The following is a 22,469-nucleotide window of genomic DNA, read 5'->3' as shown; positions in this document are numbered from 1 at the left end:
GAGGAAACAATTTGTTTCATTAAAAAACAAAGATGACTTTGGAAGAAGATCACTAGCCTCGTGAGAGAGGGCCATGCAGAACATTGCTTCAAAAGATATAGGAATCTTATTTTTGGCAGCAACAGAGAAAAAGTGTTGATGTAAAGCATAATATTCTGCATTGCAATAGAGGTCAGTAGATGCCAAAGCTCTCAAAAGAGTTTGCATGTTTTCACTTCCTGTAACTGCCAGTGAGCAAGCTGTGTATTCCAGCTTCCATCAGCTTTAACCCTAAACCAAAATAAATATGCCATAATAAACCTAAGCAATTTTGGAAAGTATTAGTCCAAACACAATCAAACAAATTGATTTAGCCAAAACAAGTGTCAGATTCATGTTGATAGGAAAAGTAGCTAGTTCAAGGTAGGCAAAAATTTACAAATGAAGAATATTATATGTTCACTTTGATGTAAGTCACCATACAGAGTTACTACCTTTAATAATTTTTGAAAAATTATGCATCTCCTTGATAATAAGGTGACATCAAATTTAATTGCAAGGGCTTCTTGATAAAAAGGAAGGCTGCTGATCAAGTATTTTCAGTAGAATTTCTGTAGAATCAGTGGTCCCTTACTGACTCAAGTGGAGCGGGTCTAAAAACCAGCAAGGCCTTTTGTTCTGCTGGAAAATTAAACATTGCCATTGTGCATCAGGTCTTCCACGAGTTTTAGGAAATCCATTTTACCAGATTCAATTGCTTGGGTTGAAACTACCATACTCGCTTTTTCTGAGAAGAGCAAGGCTGTTGTTGTCAGATTCTTTTTAAGGATTCCTGCTGCGATGGACAGGGGACAGCCTCTGCGTAGTTACTGACGCACAACTGTCGCACTGTATAGAACAAGTCATGTTTGGCACAGTGCAATGAGCTACCTCTGCGTTGCAAATGGCACACTCAAACAATAGCTGTACTGGTTGGGTCTCAAAAACAATGCAAAAACGATGTCCACGCAGTCCGATAATGTTATGCAACTGGCACACCTTATTTTCTATAATTTATGCAACCAGATAAACAGAGGAGATGACAATAGAGACAGGCAGGAGAATTTACTTTTTAATCAACCTTTACTAAAAATACGGTTTACAGTTGATAACAGGAAAACAGCTGTGAAAGATTGTCTCTACAAGCTTCTGTCAAGCAGTTTGGGCAAATATCTATAAAATACTGAAAATTTTTATTTTTACTGGATTTCGCTAGAAAAAATCTGACCTTGAAATTCTGACTGTCGACTGTACGTCCTGTGCCACAGTCTAAATCCGTGCCTGATCACCTATCTCTTTCATGAAGAACTTTTGGTATTTTGGGACAAGCTGAAGTCTTTCATGCCAGGAACCTCTGAAGCAGCCTTTCTTAAGAGCCTCGAGCACTTGTCTAAGAGAAAAGCAGGGTGAGCTAAACATTTTTTGCATTAATGAAGGGAATGAAAAATTGTCGTTTGTTCAGCCTATGAAAAAAACTATAGGTATGTTGACAACTCACAATAACTCTTGACCATTATATTGGCCATAATCGTTTCATCTGTACATTTCCAATGTCTTCCAAATATAAGACAGTTCCCGACAGTTTAGGAAATTGAAAGCAGCCTGTGTGGATCTACGTTATGGAAAGCTGCTTAGTAACGGTCACACAAGTTTGCCAAATTGGACGAGACAGATATCGTGATGATCTCATGCGGGCATCTCATTGCACAGAAAGCACTAAGCATGTTCAGGGGTGAGCTGTTCGGATACAGTTATTACCTACAAAAGAACTTTATAGTGGAGCGTGGCTTGACAATGCTTTATACCAATGTGGCCTGCAAATATTCCAAGTGGGTGCAAAAAATGACCTGGACCTCTGCCGAAAGACAAATTTCGCCATTGGAATAATGCTTGTTGAGGGACATCCTGCTAATTGTGAGGTGAACTTGATTTCATTCTGAAATTTATTTTTCAAACATATCAAGACAAGACATTAAAGATAGCCAAGAACTATTAGCTCTTGCAAACACCCAAAGAGAAGAGGGCAGGCTTGAACTTGCCAATTTTGTACTGGGCAGATCTGCTAAAGCCTTGAACGAGCTCATAGCTACGACTTGGAAAATGCATGGTGCATCAGCATCGATAGCAAAGGCAAAAATGTCGCGAATGGAAATGGTTAAAGAAGAGGCGGCAAAAGAATGCAAGGGCAGCCGTAATGGGCTCTGGTTTGAAATGTGCTGTGGACGTGTTGCACAACAATAAAGTAAACAAATATGTTTTTGCCGATTCAATGCGTAATCTTTTGGAGAAGGGGAGAGGAAAGTTTAGAAACATAATGATCACTGGCCCTGCAAACTGTGGGAAAACATTTTTATTGAATCCTCTGAATGACCTCTTCGAAACGTTCACAAACCCTGCTAATACTAGCTATGCTTGGTTGGCAGCTGAGAAAGCCCAAGTTATATTGCTCAATGACTTACGTATAGCACCGAAACAATGGCCTGGAATGACTTTCTATGTTTTTTGGAGGGACAAACTGTGCACTTGGCTGCTCCAAAGTCTACATATGCCCAAGACATCCTTTTCGACAAGGGCACTCTGATTTTTGCTACTGGCATATAACGGTAATTATTATTTTAATTATCAATATAATTATCATTATGATTGTTAATTTAATTAATACTAATCAATTTACAATCACATATTGATTGCTCTATGCTGTTATGTTTATTCCCATGGTACAGTTGTATATAGCCAAGTATTGAGGTACACAGGTTCCAACGGGCTCCAACTTATAAAATGAAAATTATACTTTATATTTTTAATTTATCAGTGGGACCTGTTGGAACCCATGCATATCCATACTTAGTCATATGCAGTTGTAGTGGGACCTGTGTGGAACCCGAGTGGGACCCGTCATTTTTTATGCATATGAAAATAAACTCTTATCAGAACTTGAATTTTCTTTAAAACTTTCACATTGTAACTCTTTAATGATTTCGAATGATTGAGAGACTTTGTTATTATATTTTACTTATGTTATTATAACATTACGATAAAGATTTGTTCCCTTTTTACTACCTATGATAAGTCAATACTTTATTTGTTCGCTATTAGAATTGACAATCATCTGCATTCTGTGATTCATCAAATAAATAATTTTGTCAATTTTATCAACTGGAATTCCATGTACTACATTTATTATTCTCTCATGATACTCCTCTATTGTTTCACAGCAAATATTTTTCTCTATGGCCCCATCGTTAAATATTTTCTTTGTGATTGAGAATATATTCTCGATCGGATTCATGTCCGGGCTTCTTGCTGGAATGGAAAATAGCTCTGCATTAACTTGCATCATGGCTTTTTTGCCTTGGCACTGTTTTGAGATGGGTCGCCATCTTGGACCCAAATTCGTGACAACGTTTCTCCTGCTTTCATGATGTTTTCAAAGTTCTCAACTATAAACCCAGCAAATAACTCCCCATTCATTCTCTCGTAGTGTTTGGCACATGTAACCCCTCTTCCATAACTTATGGTACCAATCAGCTTGACATATTTACCTCCTGTACCCAGGGACGTCCCAACTGGAGTGGGGGGGAGGTTGGGGTGTGTGGGGGGACGTGTCACACCCACCTCAACTCTGTTGTCCAGCAATTTTTGAGGTAAAACTTACTCATACATTGGTAAAATTCAAATCAGATAGACTAAGGAGCAAATGAACCAAATTTAAAAGACATGGCAAAGATTTCTTTTTTGCGTAGCAACAAATAGCTCGAAGCTTTGAGGAGCATTCAAATTCAGAAATACAATAGGATTACCATCGACCGGGGCTTTTTTGCTGCAAACAGAAACAACCAAACGGCTTATTACTGTCATTAATGGACGTAACACGATGACACCTTTTAAAGAAAATTTCAAAGGGCACTCTATCTAGCAACTCACCATGTGGGACTATCTTCGGACAGACATGCGGGACTTCATATAGGTTATATAAAAACAGTCGTCATTTGTCACTTGCAGATCCCCCAGTCAAGTGAAGAAAAGTTGAGCGGTCAAATGGGCTTAGGATCAGCAAACAACATTATCAAGTGTCTTAACCTTTCAGATATACCACTGGAAGAAGTAGTGTTTCAAACATATGATTCAGCTACAAATATGTGTGGAAATTCAATGGTGCCATAGGTAATACGTAGGTCATAGGTCAACAATCTGCTTCGAAGGGAAATACAAAGGGAAATACGTAGAAGGGAAATGCACCCCACATGGCGTTAATCTTGTGGTAGAGCATGGCTGTAAGGATTCTTTGCTCATTGGAAAGGTGTTTGCTGTTCTAGAAAGAATATTCGTAATATTTACAAAGAGCACTAATAGAAATGTGTTCTTGAGAGAACATACAAAGGATGTGGAAAACAGCTGAAAATTGAAAAACCCGTCAAAAACAAGATGGTCAGCAAGAGCAGGATTGGTAGCAGCAGTATGGAGGAGCCTAGCGGCAGTTATTTGTCCTCTTGATGACGTAAAAGAGTCCAATGATAAAGAGGCAAAGTTGAGAACATCAGCACTTCTGAATGGCATTGTAAACATTGATTTTGTCTGCGGCTGATGTTCCTCAAGAACATAATGCCGCAAACAAAGACCTTAAGTGATAATTTGCAAAGAAAAAGCGTCAATGTTGCCAGTGCCTTGGTCGTACTGACCTCAACTCAAGACTGCCTGAAGAGGATGCAATCGGAGGATAAAAATGTTAATAACCAAATTGAAGCCGCCATCAGAGTTGCAAAATATCTCGGCACCAACCCTATTGCAGATTTTGCAAGACTCCACAAAAAGAGACGTCGTCCAGAAGAGAATTTCAAACTGCAACAAATTGGCACCTTCTACAGAACAGAGTTCTTTAAGTTTATTGACAGCCTTTCTGCTACTCTTGCTGAAAAGGAAAAGTGTCTCAGAGGTATGTTTGAATCCTTCCTAAAAGTATTGAACCCAGAAATGCCGGGCACTGTGGAGGAAATGCCCAGTCTTTTTTCAATGTTTCCGACAGTGTTCTCTCGTGAAAGCAGGTGTTCACTCTACACAGCGAGCTGGCAGTTTTCTTTGAACACGCAAAGAGAGTGTACAAAGAATGACAAAAGAGGGATCTAGAGAACAGGAAAAAAGTGGCACAGTTGAGCTGCAACGTAGTGGCCTAGATTGCTTTCCAGTCTGAGCAAAGGTACTGAATATTTAAACTGGCAGCAAGACTCTACCAGCTTTTCCTCACTGCTGCTCCATCTGTTGCTACAAATGAACGTTCTTTCAGCTTAATGAAAAGAGTGAAAAGCTATTCCAGAAACAAGCCAGGCGAAGAAAAGTTGAACGACCTAATGGTACTTGCCACAGAGAGAAATTTAATGGACATTATTAAGCTTGATAAAATTGTGAAAAAGTGGTTGCTGCTGAAAACAAGAAGGAAATCAATTATTTAGGACATCAATATTATTAAAACACTTCTTGTGAATATTCAAGAATGAATATAAAATGTTCAGGTAAAAGAGGCTTTTTCAGGTGATTTGACCATACACCCCCCAACCTAAAGGGCCTCGGGACGTCCCTGCCTGTACCATATGCCTGACCCTTTGCCATGCAATCTTCAACAAGTCCCTCGCTTCTCTTTCTCCACACTCATCTATTGGGGGCCAGAGCCTGGTCTTTGGGATTTTGTTTGTATACAAAACCAACTCTGTGAAGATAAAAGTTTATGTTCTTACACCAAAAATCTTTAGGTTTTTCCTTCAATATCCATTTTGCAAATTTCAGTCTTAATTTCTTGTCTTTTTCTGTTAGTAAACCTTTTTTAATAATACCCATTGGCATTCAAAAATCTGGTAATTATCCTCCTATCCTTTCCATCAGTCTTTCTATTGTCCAGTTTGGATTCTGAGAACAGACACATTTCACAAGTCGGAGAATTTGCCTTTTGTGTCTTACACATAGTTCAGATGGTCGCTCCTCAGATGGTATAGAGATAGTTTAGATGGTCGCCCCTCAATTTATCACTTTTTGTTTTTTCAGCTAGTTTTCAAACTCTCACTCCATATTTGATAAATATGAGCTCTACAAATTCCAGTGTTTGCAATCAATTTGGCTACTTTTCTGGTCCTGTTTAGTTTGATATAAGCTCTTGTTTTTGGAGAAATGATTCTTGGATGTACCATCGTTAATAATTTGCATTCATTGAGTGCTTCAGAACAGCCTTAACCCATATTTGATATTACGTCAAATGGCCCGTTTCTTCAAATAATCAAGATAATAGCTATACCCCCTGAAAGGTGCAAATGACGCTTTATCGTGACCCTTCAGTATAAGTGACATATTGTAACAAAAACTTGTAAAACAATTGTTATATCAATAACACACAATAACTTCCAAACACAGACAATCCTGGAGAAAAGTTAGGAGATATTTGCTTTTATAATCATTTATCGCAGAAGCACCCAACCCCCTGCCCCCAATATAAATGTTGATTTTTTACGATTTCTGGCTTCCACAATCAACTGCCATTACCCACCACCAACATTGACATTGAGGGGAGGGGCATACCACTGGTTTTGAGGGCAATTACGCAGAAAATCACTTAAAAAGTAATTGTCTCATAACCTTTTGTCTAGGATTGTAGTCATGCTGTACATGCTTTTGCAAGAAAAGGATCAGCTACCTGATAATTTGGAATACGTATGTGATGCTGAGGTCGTTGTTCCTTTGAAAATTGCAGTGCTTCCACTGAAGCTATTCGCCAAAAGACATGCAGCACTTCAGAAAAAGTATGTCAAGCTAAATGAAAAATTCGCCAGTGGCCAGATCAGTATCCACAGTGGCCTAGATAATACGTACAAGAAGGTATTTTTGTTGCACCAACATCATCTGGAAGTTACAGCCTATAAGATAATTCATTTGACCAACTCTCTTAGTAGAATTGCAGGTTTGTAATTTTTTACATTCTTGTTGAGCCATAATTTGGAATACGTATGTGATCCTGAAGCCGTTGTTCCTTTGAAAATTGCAGTGCTTCCACTGAAGCTATTCGCCAAAAGACATGCAGCACTTCAGAAAAAGTATGTCAAGCTAAATGAAAAATTCGCCAGTAGCCAGATCATTATCCACAATGGCCTAGATAATACGTACAAGAAGGTATTTTTTTACTTGTGGTAAGTCAAATAATTTGTTGTATTTGTCAGGCCAAATCAAACATCCATCCATCCATCAATCCATCCATGCATCTTCCAACCTTTCTTCCATCCACCCATCACTTTAAAAGTTACAAGTTGGTGCTTAAACCCCCAAAATAATTTGGAAACTCAAAAATATTTTTCAGCCAATCAAGTTAATTAAAAGCTATGTCATTTTAAAGCTGTTTAATACAATCAATAATGTAAATGTGAAGGAGAAAACTAATACAAAAAGGTTAAGATCAACAACATTAGATTTACATTTTGCATTTTGTAATCTGCATTTCAGGCTACAATATACAACGTCAAAGAAAACTCATGATGTTTTACAAGGTATAATTGCATTGGTACACCAAGGTTTGCATTATTGTAGGAAGCAGGTTGTATCTGCCTGTAACACATTTAGACAGTACACCGGAAAGACTGCAGCACAGAGGACTGCTGGCAAGGATGACGACAATACCTTACAGGTGGAAGCAAACCTTGGAAATGATTGGTCGGACCTTTCCAGCAATGAAAGTTCTGCAGACTCCTCTGATTCTCCGTCACTATCTGACATCTCGAGTTCTAACAGTGACACTGATGGTTTAGATTAACGTTCTCTTTGTATGGGGAAATTTAACCACGCCTATTTGTCTATTTCTTTAGACAAAACGGTTTATATCTTACATAACATAACATAACATAACAAATGCTGTAATGTAGGCTATATGCCTGTTACAGATCGCTTCTAATCTAATTGTTCTCTAAATTGTAATTGTAATCTAATCTTGTGTTCATATGTATTCTAAGAGATAAAATTCCCACTGATGCAGGGATCCGCTTGAAAAGGCTTATGAATTTAAGTTAGAATGATGGTTTCAGTTAGCTGTAAGTAAGTTACCTTCTTGCACCCTACTTTCAGTGAATTGATAATAATAGAAACAATAATGAAATGCAGTGAATCTTTCATATACCCCCCTGGGAGACTTTTTCCAGCAGAGAGGAGGCTTCCAAAGTGGCACATAAATATTAAAAGGAAATCAAGAGCTTTTTTCTAATTTAAATTACAGAAGACCACTGACACCTCATACAGTGGGCTGTAATCATGTAGTTAAAAGAATGTACGCTTCCTCCTCCATTTTATTCTATCGAAGTAATAGGTTTTAAAAAGAATATTCTCGTTTGCATATTTAGCCTCTAGGTAATTGATGAGAAACTTTATTTTATCAACTGTAATTCAGCAAGAAGTTAATATCATGGCTTTCCATTGTATTCTGAAGCCGAAATTGTAAGCCAATTGGTTTTCTTTCTCATTAATCTTCTAAAAAAAATCTAATTTCATTACGACGTTCCTGTTCTAATACTCGATCAGTCAAAATGTTCACATAGTCTGCACGAAATAAGTAAATTCTCTTCTTTGATCGAAGAACAGATGCATGTTTGTTTATAAAAGGGACAATACATTACACGAATTTTCGTCAACGTTTTCATTGATGAAAGAGGGGCTTTGGATCCCAGAGCCATTTAATATGGGCGGAATTTAATGATTTAATTTGATTTAATATGATATGATTTAATATCTGCAATAATAGCAATTCACTTTGATATGTCGAAAAAAAGAAAATACAAAATATTGTTGCTGAGCACATAAAAAACCATTCATGATAATGTCTTGGTTGAACCCACAAGTATCACAATGATGAATTGTTAAATCAAGTGCCTGAAAGTATCAGTTCAAAAGAGAAAGGTTGAGGATTTCTACTGCTGAAAGATTCTTTATTTATAATTGATTGAATTAGGTCCTCATAGTTTTTCAAAAAAAATTTCACTTTAATTCTTTCTTATCAATATAGGGTATGGTTTTTCAAGACTTTGGGCTCAATCTTGATGGTACAATTTTAAGTTTCTTATTCAGAAATTCACCTTGCCTGTTCAAAATAGTTATATCCAACTGAAATCCTTTCAAAAAGAAAACCATCAGTGCAATGGTGCAATTTGAGATCCAGTGAGATCCAGCCTGAAATATGACATTCGCATACTAAAAAACTTGGTTGGGGGTCCATGGGGCGAGACCCTCTGGAAAACTTGACGCTTTGCAAGATCCAGTAAAATTTGGTCTGGAAATCGTAATATGAGAACTTGGATTTGCTTATAATACATTCAAGACCTTGCATATATCAGTTATAATCTGAATTCTACGGAACAATAACACTTCGTACACTTCAAAATGTAGACTGAGGAAAATATAATACTGGCACAAAAATAATGTCAGCACCTACCTACATATTTATTTTCATTTGGATATCCTTATCTTTATGGATGAAAACAGAAAACCCATCTCAATTGATAATTTTGTAATTCCCGTCTTTCTGAAATCAGCTAAGTTGAGAACAGTATCTTCTGCACTCTAAACGGGGCCAATTATAAAACAAATTTTATAACATACTTTTAATTTCCTTTTGATTATTTGACAGCTCTGTACGCTCTGTACTGAGCCAAGGCGAATTATCAACAGTGAAAGGATGTAAACATTATCCAGCCGCTGATCCAGCAGGGACAAATTTCTTCATTTTGTAACCCAAAGTCTCAGAATTTGCTCATTTTTTGTGGAAAAGTGGATAACAATGAGATAAAGACATATACAAAATTTTACTTCAAAATCTTTTGTTGTTCTAAAAATAGAGCATTTTGAAATTTTGCTGATTCTCAGCATTTTTGTCCAATGTCCGCCATTTTGAATTAAGTCCAGAGGTTGAATATACTAAATAAATGTCTCTACTTAGCATCTTGATGTCAAAATCATGTTTTTGACTGATTTATGTATAAGGATTTCAAATAAAGTTATAAAAAATTTGTGAAAGACACCCACAGTCTGTAATTAACTAATTAATGAGAAGCAGTTGTTGTCATAGCAATGAGTTGTCAAGATGTTATGCAAATTGTTGTCATGTTGCACACCTGTGATAAATTTCAAATTTTCTAAGCACGAAGCTTAAATAACTCTTTCATAAGTAACTCTTTTACAAAGACATAGCAGGGTTATATTTGTCTTTACAAAAATACAGCCCTAGAAATGCTAGGTACTGTAAATGCCTCTTTCGTCTTCTTTGCCCTGTTTAAAATTAGCAAATTGCTAGCTGAAAAAAATTTAAAAAATACGAAAAAGCAGGGACTGATCTTTTAAGGATCTTTTTGTGTTACAATTTATCAGCATACTGCTAGAATAATGCATATAAGTCAGTTTGGGACATGGGTGTGGACATGGGTGTTGGCTAAGGGTGTGGCATGTATGCTGAAAGGTTGTAGGGGGCTTGAGGGCTGTAAAATATAAACTGATAGGGAGCTGAGGCCTGTCCTCTGTAAAATCTCTGTAAAAGTCTGGTAGATGTGTTAGTTTAGTTATCAAGCTGCTGTTTATGATAAACTTGTTGTTTCTAGATTCAATGCATATCAGAATAATCATATTTCGTGGTTACATTTTTCTGAATGAACCCTCTCCTTCACTTATGTCTAAAACGAAAACAAAACATAGCTGAGCAGGATGCAGCAAACTAGTAACCCTGACAGAGACTCCTGACCTCTGTTAACACCAACAAGTCAGATTCCTGATTTCCTGCTTTTCACAGGAAATCAGGAAATATAGTGACTGTCTTATACAGCTTTTCACAGGAAATCTTTCTAAGGGTCAATTCATAAGTTCAACGCAGTTGCGATCCCAGCCGTTTCAGTTGTCATTCATTTCCTTTATTAACATTTTCTTATAGCTGAAAGGGCAGTGGTAGTCAGCTAAAAATTCGTTGGAATGCAAAACTGAATCATGGCAAGCACAAAGATCTGTACTGTAGGAGAATACTTAGGAGATTCTTGTCATCAGTTGAAGTTATGTAGGAAAGTCGGTCTTAAAAGGCTAGATTCATTTGATGTAGATGCAAGAGAAGTTATAAAGTGGAGGACAGGTGTCTCTATTATCAATGTCGATGCAGATATATGCTTTCATCATGAAAAAGTTGTAACACAGAGGTTTTTGCTATACCAAAAGAATTGCTGCAACCCTTTCAAAGCCCATCAAAATGAAGTAGAAGGTGAGTAAAAATAGCATTATGCATCGATTTCTAATTGCATTTTGAATCTGATGGTGACTCTTGGGCCGTTATTCATGATAAGAAGCATTTTTACAAGTAGTTGTCTGAAAAAAGAAATAACGTGGCCCCAGACAAAATATATCGTTATAAGAATAAAATAGAAACGAATACAAAAAGAGATGATTTTGACTTTGAAGTATGTTTTACAATCAACACTCAAATAACGCAATTCTTTTCTTTTCTAAATGAAACCTGTGCTTTTCATTGCAGTTCTTCATGCTAATGTGTGTATTGAACAGCTCTTTCCAACCAAGGAAAAAATCAAATAATAATGTCAAGTGTCCGTATCTTTTTTTTTGATGTCACTGTAACCTTTATATCTTTTAGGTGGGTTAAAGTGGTTATGACATCTCATCGTCATTTCTTAGTCTTCTACCAAAATTGAAACTTTTGTTCATTTGAAATCAAAAGCAAAAAACAGAATTCAAAAATATTAATCCGTTTTGATTTTACGCCATTTCAAAGTTCAGAGTTTTATTGAATGACACACAAACTTTTTCAATTAAGCACGTCGTCTGATGACGCAATAAGTAGGACACAAAAATCAGCTGTAAGTCTTTTCGTAATGGCGACCAAAGGAACATACTCCAAACGTGACACCGGTAAACGATGTGTAGCGGGTGGCCCAGGAGGAGTTAGTTGTGGAAACAGGCAGTAAACACTCGGTCAATCCATACACCATTTCCCCGATAAAAATAAATACCCAGAGAGGTTCAGTAAATGGGTACGCTTCGTTCGCCGGTATCGGCCTAATTGGACTCCCGAGTCAAATCAAGCCGTTTTGTGTGGAGTTCATTTCGAAGATTCTTGCTTCACTACACGACGGGATGTGGCGATATCTTTGGGAATGAAGATAAAATTAAAGCCGGATGCTATTCCAACTGTGGATGCTGCAAATGAAAGCAAAAAAGACGAGAAACTGCCAGACCGCGCGAAAAGACAGGTAAGATGGCCTATTGTTTACATTTCGTACATTAAATAAAATATTTCAAACGTAACTTTCTTAGTCGTTTAAGATAAAAAAGTAAATACAAAATTTCATTTTTCCTCTTATTTTAGATAATTCGAAACATTAATAACGAAGATAGCAGTAAAAACGAAGAGAAAGAGGTCCGTGAGTTTTTGTCAGACTCGTATCAGCCAGATTGCGACTCAGATGATGAACCAGTACCAGTATACAACGCAGAAAATGGTGAACAGGCTTGCATGAAAGATTGCGATAAATGTCATATCAGGCAGAGGAAAATTGTCAAACTTCAAAAACAATTATACTACGCTAAAAAACGAAAATACGATCTCCAAGAACTGTTGGATTTAAGGAGTGGTGTACGTACAACTTCATCTATAACTTAGAAATTTAGAAATTGCACATGCACAAATTACAGTGCAAAAATAAGTTTTAAAAATATGTATTTTTATCATTTTCTACTTTTACTTCTATTAGCTTAAACCGGAAGGAAACTAATTGGGAGGGAGGGGGAGGCAGCAGGGGGATATTTCGGAAAACGCTACCATTTGTGGAGGCAAACGGTATACTGACACTGTATATTTTGGTTTTTTAAATGTGGTCGAGGAAAAAACGTATTTGGAAATCTAGATAATGATCCTCTGGGGAATTAATTTTTAAAAGAGTACCTCCCAGGGAATGCAAGGTCCCCCAAATTACCATTTTTTAGAAATCTCTTCTTGTTTCTACATGATTCTTAATGTATCCACTATTTTTGGGATTATCTTTTTCTGTAAATTGATTCAATTTGATTTAAAATAGGGCTTGCCCAAAGACCAAAGTTTGGAGCAACAGAGCAGTGATGAGAATGAAGACACAACGTTGGCAAGAAAGAGAACATTCTCAGAATTGTCTGTTGGCTGTGATGATGACAATGAGGATGATGATAATGAAGAAGATGAATTTAATGAGAATGACACAGACTGGACAAGTCTGGAGGAGGACGAATTTTCATCAGATGAAGAAACAGATATGTCAAAAGAAAACTCTCAAAATACTGTAAGGTAAGTAAATTGAATTTTAGGCATCAATTTTGGGTGCTAAAGGTCTGCGAAAGAAAATAATTCCTTATTAACCATTAATATAAAATGAGTCCCTCGTATTTGCAAATCTAGATTAGTTTTTGCAAATCCAGACTACTTTTTCTTGGTGTGGCAAGTAAAAACTATGTTGTATTTCTCTATTATCAATTTAAAATACATTAGCGAATTTAAACTAAAAAACTTGATTTGCCTTACAGATGTGAACTTGGCACTAAGGATGTTGACCAACCAAAATTTATTGTGTTTTTTGGAATGCTGATGCAGATCTTCCAACAATTCTGTTTCATTTGGAAAGAAGATAGTCCGGAAGTTATAATCAAACAAACCGGGTCAATGGCTACTGTTATACAGACATGTAAGAAATGTAAAAAAGGAATTTAAGTGGAGAAGTCAGCCACTTGTGCTTGGAAGTATCCCTGCTGGTAATTTAATGATGAGTTTTGGGATTTTAACTTCAGGCGTTAACATCAGCCAAGTGTTCTTGATGTTTAAGCACATGGGGTTGGCAGCAATAACAATCCGCACTTTCTTCAGGCATCAAAGGCAGTTTCTTATTCCATCTGTTTTACTGTAATGGGAAAGAAATCGAGATTCATTGATCGAAAAAATAAAGAGCATTAAGGATGCACAGTGGTCGGGAGACGGACGATTTGACTCCATGGGTCACAGTGCCAAATATGGGTCATACACCATGTTCTGCAATTCAATGTCAAAACTAATTCACTTTGAAGTAGTACAGGTAGTGTTTAATAAAATATACAAATATATTTAAAACTGTAGCTCACATTCAAGGCAACAAAAGTATTTAGTTTTTAAACAACTAATGTGAAATAGAGCCTACCAATATGAAATACCAATACTTTTTTTTTTTTTTTTTTTTTTTTTGCAATTCAAGTATCTAGGCCGAGATGGCCCTTAACTGCTTACAGTACTACAGCGAATTACAATTTTACAATTACATTTTTAACTACGCATTAATAACAAAACAACTACGGCGAATACAAAGCTAAATTTTCAGCAAAAGCTACTAAGCTACAAAATTATTAGCTGTTAATCTAAAATGCTTGTGGGGTCGCTTAAAAATTTTGATCTTTTTTCAAAGGACTTTTTGCAGAAATTTCCTAAAACCTTTGTTGTAATATAATCTTCTTGGCTCATTAACCAAATGTACATATTGAATTCGTTCAACGCGGAAGTATTTGGAAATGTTTTGTGGATTTTTTGTAAAAAAATTTGCCGTTCCTCGTTAAAAAGGGGGCAAGTTAAGAGGAAATGTACTTAATCCTCAACTTTGAAAATATCTAAAGTCTTACAGTACGGACAAAACCTTTCATCTCTTAGAGTTTTGTTTTTACTAAATCGCCCTGTTTCAATTTGAAGATTGTGAGCGCTGATTCTTAGTTTTGCTAATATGCATCTAACAGTGAAATCTTGTATGTAATCAAGATAAGACTCAAATTTGTAAATTGTTTTAAATGAGGCGTATAAATTTAGTTTTTTGTTCTCAGTTATGTGTTCATTCAATCTTCCCAGTACTTCTGACTCGAAATAACTTATAACCTTAGTTTTAATAACTGAACGATTATCCGATTCCTGTATTCCATAGCGTACCCTAAGGTCGCAGGCATGAGATACCCAGTTAGAGTGGCCGTAGTCTGCATCCTTTATAAGCATTGCAAAAGCTTTGCTAGCATAACGTTTTGAATCTAGAGATGATAATCGAGCGAAGAAACTTAGAATACGTATATGTCTATGGGTTTGAAGACTTATTCTTCCCAGTTCAGCGTAAACGGCATCGGTAGTGGTACTAGGTCGAACACCCAAAGCATATTTACAGGCTTTTAGATGAAGAGTTTCTAGCTTAGACCATTCTTCAAAACCCCATATTTCTGATGCATAATTTAGAATAGGAACAATCGTATGATCGAATAGATAGAGAAAAAGACGTGGCTGAAAACCGCCCCATTCTTTGCTTTTAGCTATAAGGGAAAAATAGGCCTTATGAGCTTTCTCTTTCATTCTAACGATGTGTTCTGAGTAAGACCCGTTCGATTTTAACATTACACCTAAATATTTATATGAGACACATTCGCTAACTTCTTTATCGCCAATCTTCCAAGTTTTATTTTTTGTAGATTTAGCACAGGATTTCTGTTTTTGAATTATCATGACTCTAGTTTTGTCCATGTTCACGTCCATTTTTAGAGATTTTGAAAATTTGTCTAATGCATTCAATTGAGACTGAAGGTCTTTTCCAGCTTTGGCTATTAAGACAAGATCGTCGGCATATAAAAGTGAGTGGACAGGTATATCATCCACCATTACCCCCTGTGAAGATGCTCTAATGTGGCGGTTTAAATCGTTCAATTATAAAGCGAATAGGACAGGACTAAGAAGGCACCCTTGCCTCACACCTCTACTGCATGGAAAAATATTTGTAAGGCTATCTTTACCTCTCACGCACGATTTAACTTTATCATAAAGTGATGTGATAACTTTCAGGAAATTACCCTTTATTCCATATGTAACAAGCTGCTGTAACAGCAGCTTATGGTCCACAGAATCGAAAGCTTTTTTAAAATCCACGAAACATACGTACAGGGAACCTTTATTGTTTTTGAAATAATTTTCAATTAGAGCGCAAAGAGTGAAAATATGATCGGATGTCTGGTATCCTTTTCTAAATCCTATCTGGTTTTGTTCAAGAATTTCAAATTGAGTAATAATGTTATTCAATCTCTCCAACAAAACACCCAAGAAAAACTTTCCAAAAATACTTAACAGTGTAATACTCCTGTCTATTAGTTATTCAGGTCTGTTTCATCACCTCCCTTAAAAAGAACTACAATTATCCCTACAGACCACTCCTCAGGGAATTTTCCAGATTTCAATAATTTGTTAAAGAGTTTGGTAAAGACATGCATGAAATTATCATTTGCCTGTTTTAGAAGCTCAGCAGTCAACATATCGAGCCCTGATGCTTTCCCGTTTTTGAGCTTTTCAGCCATCAGTTTGACTTCCTCTAAGGAAATATCACGATTTAAAGTTTCATCAATTAGATTTTGCGTCATGATGTCGATAGAAGGCGCAAGGTTTTCAGGTACACTGTTGTCTCTATTATCTTCAGAGTTTAAAAGAGTACTGAAATAATTCGATAATTGGTTATTAGAAAAGTTTAGACTGGGTCTTTCTTTTCTGTTTTTCAACTTTTTCCAAAATACTTTCGGAGCCTCCCCTTTCAGCTTCCAAAGTTCCTTTTTCTTATTTTCAAGGAAACTGTGGCGTTTGTATCTTATTAGTTTCTTATAAACCCTTCGCTGTTGAAAATAAGCCGACTTAAGATTATTCACGTGATTATCTCTAAAATTGGAGGGAAGTTTCAGTGCAACTTGATATGCTTTTCTTTTGTTGTTTAGTAACTGTTTGTTTTCCTTACATTCATCATCAAACCAAGGGCAATTATTTTTCGACTTGAAATTGTTTTTATTTTTTGTCTTGCGAAAAATATTTCTAGAATTCAAATGAGCTTCAGATAAATCTATCATTTTGGTTCGCAATAATTCTACAATTTCCTCTGTAGGTAGATCATCATTATCCAGTTGGTTTGATATATCTTTAAGAAAATTATTTATCTCGCTACTTTCCATCGCCAAAGATAAAATTTCTAATGTGGATTCATCATTGACGTAATATTGTTTTTTATAATCCTGAAAGTGATTATTTTCGTCAGATGTATCTAGATTCACCCCTGAGAAATCAGACTGAGTTTCATTGGTATTTAAAAGATTCGAGCTTTTTATAGAAATTTCAATTGGACTATGATCTGAGAGCTCACACAGCTGACCGACACTCAATTTTTCAACCATTTGAAAGTTTTCTTGACGTGGAAGGGCATAATCAACTACACTGTTACCCTTATTGGCAAAACAGGTGAAATTGCTAGAGTTATCCTTGTCAACCCTGCCATTCATAATTCTATAGCCAGACGCTTTACAAAATTCAATAAAAGCGGTTCCATTAGCATTAATGGGATAGACGTCTCTATTTACCCTTTTATCTAAATGTTGATCTGGCAAGTAATTATCGTCAATTGGCAAATAGTCATCAACTTCGTCATCCTCGATAAAATCATTTACGTCATTCGTTCTAGCATTGAAGTCGCCGCATAATAGAACCCACCCTTTTCGTTCGTAACAAGCACACTCTGATTGTAGAGTCTCAAAAGATAAAGCTTGCCCTGTTCTCAACATAGTTGAACTACTTGGGGAATATAAATAAAACAAATATATAAATCTTGTTTCCAACCAAATCCATCTTTGTCAATTTTGCACCAAAAATGGTAACTATCAGAAAGGACAATGGAAACGTGTTTAAGGATTGATTTGCGAACTAGAAGGGACATGCCCCCGGACGGTCTACCCCCTAAATGAATCTTACAACCAGGCTCGTGGAATTCGGTAAAGTTATCATTTAAATAAAGTAAAGACGTATCAACAGGATCTCTCCATGTTTTGGAAAAGCAAATTAAATCAGAATTTTCTAAAATTGTGTCAAATAAATCACAGCCTGTCTGTTTGATGTTTTGGGCTTTCTAGCTTCCAAGACCATTGATATTTCCACACAGAAAAGTTTAGGTAATTTTTATTAGATAGACAGGATTTTTGTTGCACATTCTGATGAATTTCTTTAGGTAAACTAGACGTTGAATTTTGGTCTTGATATTTTATGTTAGCTTTTCCATCTCGGCCAAGATCCTATTGCTTTAAATTAACTACGCTATGGTAATCTGCATAGGACCTGATCTCGAAGGTGTTAGGATTATTGACGTATCTCAGCTTTATTCTACCATCAATCGTCCATACACTGTCGATATTTAAAAATCTGCGGTTCGAGCTTACCTCGTCAAAAATACGCTTAATTCCTGGTGCCAAATCCTCACTTACTTTTACATTTTTTGCATTTTTTTTCGCTCTCATGACCTTCTCCTTTGTCTTATGACTCAGAAATTTAACTAGAATCGAACGGGGTTTGTTGTCCTGACGGCGCCCTACACGATGAACTATGTCAATTTCTGGTTTTTCAGTACAAACACCAAGTTCTTTTTTCAAGGTTTCAATCGTTACCATTTCAATGTCCTCTCCATTTTGCTCCGACACTCCTCTTATCCTGACAGAATTTTTCCGCGAATATTGTTCATGGCGATCCATTAGAAATTGTAGGTCTCGGCCATGGTCATAATTTATAGCAATATTCTCTGACATCGACTTAACTCTTTCTTCTAAGGCCAATTGCTTTGTTTTAATCTCGTCAATTTCGACTTTGAAATACTCGATATCCTTCTCAATGCCTGAAAGTCGTAGTAACATCTGATTTTGGTTTTCAATAATGCTTTCTTGGCCATCGTCAATTTTCTTCTCAAGTCGAAGTAAAATTTCAGAGAAATCGGGAGTCTCATCCCTTGCGACATATTTGGTACTTTTAGAAGAATTTGTCGGCCCAGGATTTAATTCGACATCACCACAAAGCAGCAAACTAAAGTAAGGGTCCATACATTCCAAACCAACCGAATAGGCCCTCTTTTGACGAATTCGCTTCCGTGAAGATTTTGAAGACTTAAAGTTTCTCCAAGCCTTTCCATATAGAACTTTCTTTCCAATCGAACAGCCATTCATAAGAAATTTCTCCTTGTTATCATTTCTATTAGAAACATTCGATCTGCTGTCATAATACTCGAAAGCATAGAATAAAACGAAAACCGCGAAGAGAACACGTGCTGTCACCGCCATGATATGCTTTTTTCAGCAGTAAATATGAAACTCAGTTTTGTTGAAAATATTTGACATTGTTTTAATACTTCAAGAAACTGAGCCCATATATTTAGTCCCAAGCACTTTCCAGATTCAGAGGCCTTAGTGTACACATTTTAAACTCAAAACCATTTTCAAAATGTCATAGTGGACATTGAAAAGATTGCTATATCCAGTAAGGGAAGGCTGTATAATCTTATTCATACATGTTGCAACTTAACCATTGGAAAAAATTATCTTCAATTTACAAAAATTGATATTGTGTACAGTGGCATAATGTCTTTGGGTATTCAAATCCTTGGCAAAGTAAATATAATAAAAAACTTTCTAATTATCAGGCAAATGAGGCTGGTGGCAGCAGTAAAATGGAACTATTGGGTGGACAAAAATGTTTCCATTTCATACAAAATACGGGCCTTACCATAAAAAACTTCATAAGTGATCGTCACACAGGCATTGCAAAGTGGATCAGAACATCACAGCCTGAAACAAATCATTATCACGACCTGTGGCATGTATCAAAAAGTATCACCAAACAGCTTCTGAAGGCCAGCAAGGAGAAGGGCAATGAACCTATCACAGCATGGATAAAAGGTATCAAAAAGCATCTCTACTGGTGTGCCACATCGACAAAACAAGGATTTGGTGAGCTAATTCTGGCAAAATGGAAGTCATTTGCACGTCACGTCACAGACAAGCACTCAGATCATCCAGATCTGCTTTTACAAAGAATGTGCACATGCTGAAATTGAACCCCGTGATTGGATATAAAAGGTAAAAAGTGGTCTTCAATGGCATCAACTTTGTAGGTTAAGACTTAGCTATCAAGTTGTTAATCTGTTAGTGATTTTCAGGTAAAGGGTGACTGTCTGGAGACTCATTAGCAATATTAAGGAATTGATGCTTTTGCAGCTGATGCTTGTATTCTAAAAATCTGTTTATGCCTTGTAAATCAAAGTTCTTGTAATTCAGGACACAAATTCATTCTTCCATTCTTTTCCAAAGGTACAGCAGTTTATGATCGATTAAATCTGATACTGATGAACAGGAGAATCTTGGGTGACATAAAGAAGTTGTCATCAGATGCCCAGACAAGCTGTCTCGAGGGGTTCCATTCCCTACTGAATCACTGGCATCCAAAAATGACACACTTCTCATGGCTTGGCACAAAATGCAGGTAACCATCTACCAAACACAAAACTATGACTGCAACTTCTCTGTTAAGTGATGGAGGGGAAAAGTTTAATTTTCATGACTTAGCATGACATTATTTCTTTTATTATAGACATGCACTGGTCATGCTGCACTTCAACGAAAATGTAAATAGAGCAAAACGTAGAAATGAAACTGGAGATGTATACTATAATGTAATATATCCGAAATATAAACTTGGTGATGAGGTAGTTCGCGAAGTAGCAATTCCTCCAACGTATGGTAAGTTATTCAAATTTGAAGCTGCAAGGTTCATTTTCTTCTCCTTTGTTGAATAGCTTCTTTAATGACCATTGTTCATTGTCTCACAACTTTCACTCAATCTTGTATATTTTCTTTTACCCCTGCATTCCTGATCTTTGTAAGCATATTATATAATTAATCATAAGCCAAGCAGACAGGAAGATATATCTGTTCATATGAAGGAAAGTCAGACATATCAAACTTGCATGTTTTTTTTAGATTATGTAAATAGTATAAAGGAAGTTATGATTGGAACCCAAAAACATGAACTGGCTGCAACATTTGCAAAATATAAACAAGATGCCCCAGAGTCACTGACAAGCCAGTTTGAAAATAGACGAAGCAGAGAAGAGGCAATTAGTCACCAAATGCAAAGGAAATCAACTGTCACTTAACTTTTCCCAAGTGGTATGTCTATTATAAGGAATAATCAGTTACAACATCTCTATCTAGAAGAACCAGATATTGTTGATTAAACATTGAGACAGATATAGATATAAATACTTATTCCAATAGTCATAATACTTGTTTGGCTCAGTGGAATAATGATTGGCTTTTTGTTTCATAAACTGAAGCCTAATCTGATCAAGAGCAATATTTACATTCCCTCTGACAGCCTATGACATATTGTTTTATCATCAACAGAGACGGAAGAACATCAACTCATAGAGTCTTTGGACACAAATGAAAGTGCCAACCCAAAGCAAACAAGGGCAAAACCAAAGTGCAAGAAATGCAAACGATTGAAAGAAGGGCATCCTCGTGATCATTGTCCTGATGAGCAGTAATTCAATGGATGTCGCCGTCATTATGAACATAAAGATTTTTGATGAAAATGTTCAACTCATACAAATTATAACCCTGTGACAGTCTGTATATGATCAAAAAGTAATAAAATTTTTTTTAATGCTTTGTTAAACAAAATTGTAATTTTATTTACTGGTATCATATAGACTTAGTTTTTCAAGAACAGAAACAGCATAAAATTTGGGAAAAAGCATCTTGAAATGGCAAAAGAAGATACCAACCTTTCCATCTCATTGTTGCCCCAGTGCTTGGGCAAACCCTGTATTTTGGTGCGATGGAAATTTAGAGCGAATATGCTCATAAACACAAGCAGGAAGGGCTCTTCGGTTGTCCCATCCAATGTAACCAAATAGCCACCTGGCAATCCAGCGGTATGCAACTGCCCTTAGATACCTGAAATAATAATAAAAACTGTCTATTTATGATCATTTTGGCCCCTTGCAAAATATTCCTGAAAGAATCAGGCTAGATAAGTATTACTCAGTTTCGAATTTTTGTCTTTATTGGCAAAATTTCAACAAAGGGCAATTATTATTCAGAGGTGGATCATTTTCCCATACTTGAAGTAATTAGAAGTTTGAAATGCATTCCTTTAATATGCTTTTGATTGTTATAACTGAATAATGTTCGATGGATCTTACTCATTCTTGCTTTGCCCTGTGCGTTGTTTATAAGAACGGCCACTGCTATCCTTCAACAATGGTCCAACTTGAGTCAGCACAAGAGCATTTGTCATTGCAAGGAAGTCTTCATGTCGAGTGAAACAGCTGATAGACAGGTCATCTGTTGGAAAAATTAGGCCTTTTTTCCTGTCAAGGTTTTCTCTTCGGATTCCTTGCCAAGAAACATGCTGGAATAGATTAAGACTTTGGGCATCTTGAAATTTGCCAAAATTTCAAAATGGCGGAATTTTTCTAAATGGCGAATTTTTTACAATGTTTTGGCTACAATGTATCGATATGGTCTTCTAAAACGAGCATCACTTGGCACCAAAGTGACCTACTATGTTAAAAGCATGTTTG

At 36.3% G+C, this 22,469-nt stretch overlaps 1 protein-coding gene, 1 long non-coding RNA gene and 1 pseudogene across 3 annotated transcripts; 1 reads left to right on the top strand and 2 right to left on the bottom strand.

Annotated features, from left to right (window-relative positions):
• Positions 1 to 5,464: 5,464 nt before the first annotated feature.
• On the top strand, positions 5,465 to 21,035 carry LOC135694963 (uncharacterized; annotated as a pseudogene). Its single transcript, XR_016144085.1, has 8 exons — positions 5,465 to 12,272; positions 12,389 to 12,655; positions 13,098 to 13,339; positions 13,576 to 14,117; positions 19,524 to 19,969; positions 20,191 to 20,362; positions 20,471 to 20,619; positions 20,860 to 21,035. The product of XR_016144085.1 is annotated as an uncharacterized LOC135694963 (transcript).
• Positions 18,065 to 19,179, bottom strand: LOC148959636 (uncharacterized). Its single transcript, XM_089110209.1, has one exon. The coding sequence runs from the start codon at positions 19,162 to 19,164 to the stop codon at positions 18,133 to 18,135; it is 1,032 nt and encodes a 343-aa protein (XP_088966335.1). The 5' UTR covers positions 19,165 to 19,179; the 3' UTR covers positions 18,065 to 18,132.
• Positions 20,540 to 22,208, bottom strand: LOC148959635 (uncharacterized). Its single transcript, XR_016144075.1, has 2 exons — positions 22,089 to 22,208; positions 20,540 to 21,840 (listed from the first exon to the last, which is right to left on the bottom strand). It is a non-coding gene; the product is annotated as an uncharacterized LOC148959635 (long non-coding RNA).
• Positions 22,209 to 22,469: the final 261 nt, after the last annotated feature.

This window comes from Rhopilema esculentum, chromosome 9 (genome assembly GCF_057945365.1).
Source record: "Rhopilema esculentum isolate cy_ngs chromosome 9, ASM5794536v1, whole genome shotgun sequence".
Lineage (NCBI taxonomy): Eukaryota > Metazoa > Cnidaria > Scyphozoa > Rhizostomeae > Rhizostomatidae > Rhopilema > Rhopilema esculentum.
This window is presented reverse-complemented; position numbering and strand designations above follow the sequence as displayed.

Coding starts and splice junctions, on each gene's coding strand:
- LOC148959636 (XM_089110209.1), bottom strand. CDS start 19,164: ATGGCGGTGACAGCACGTGTTCTCTTCGCGGTTTTCGTTTTATTCTAT.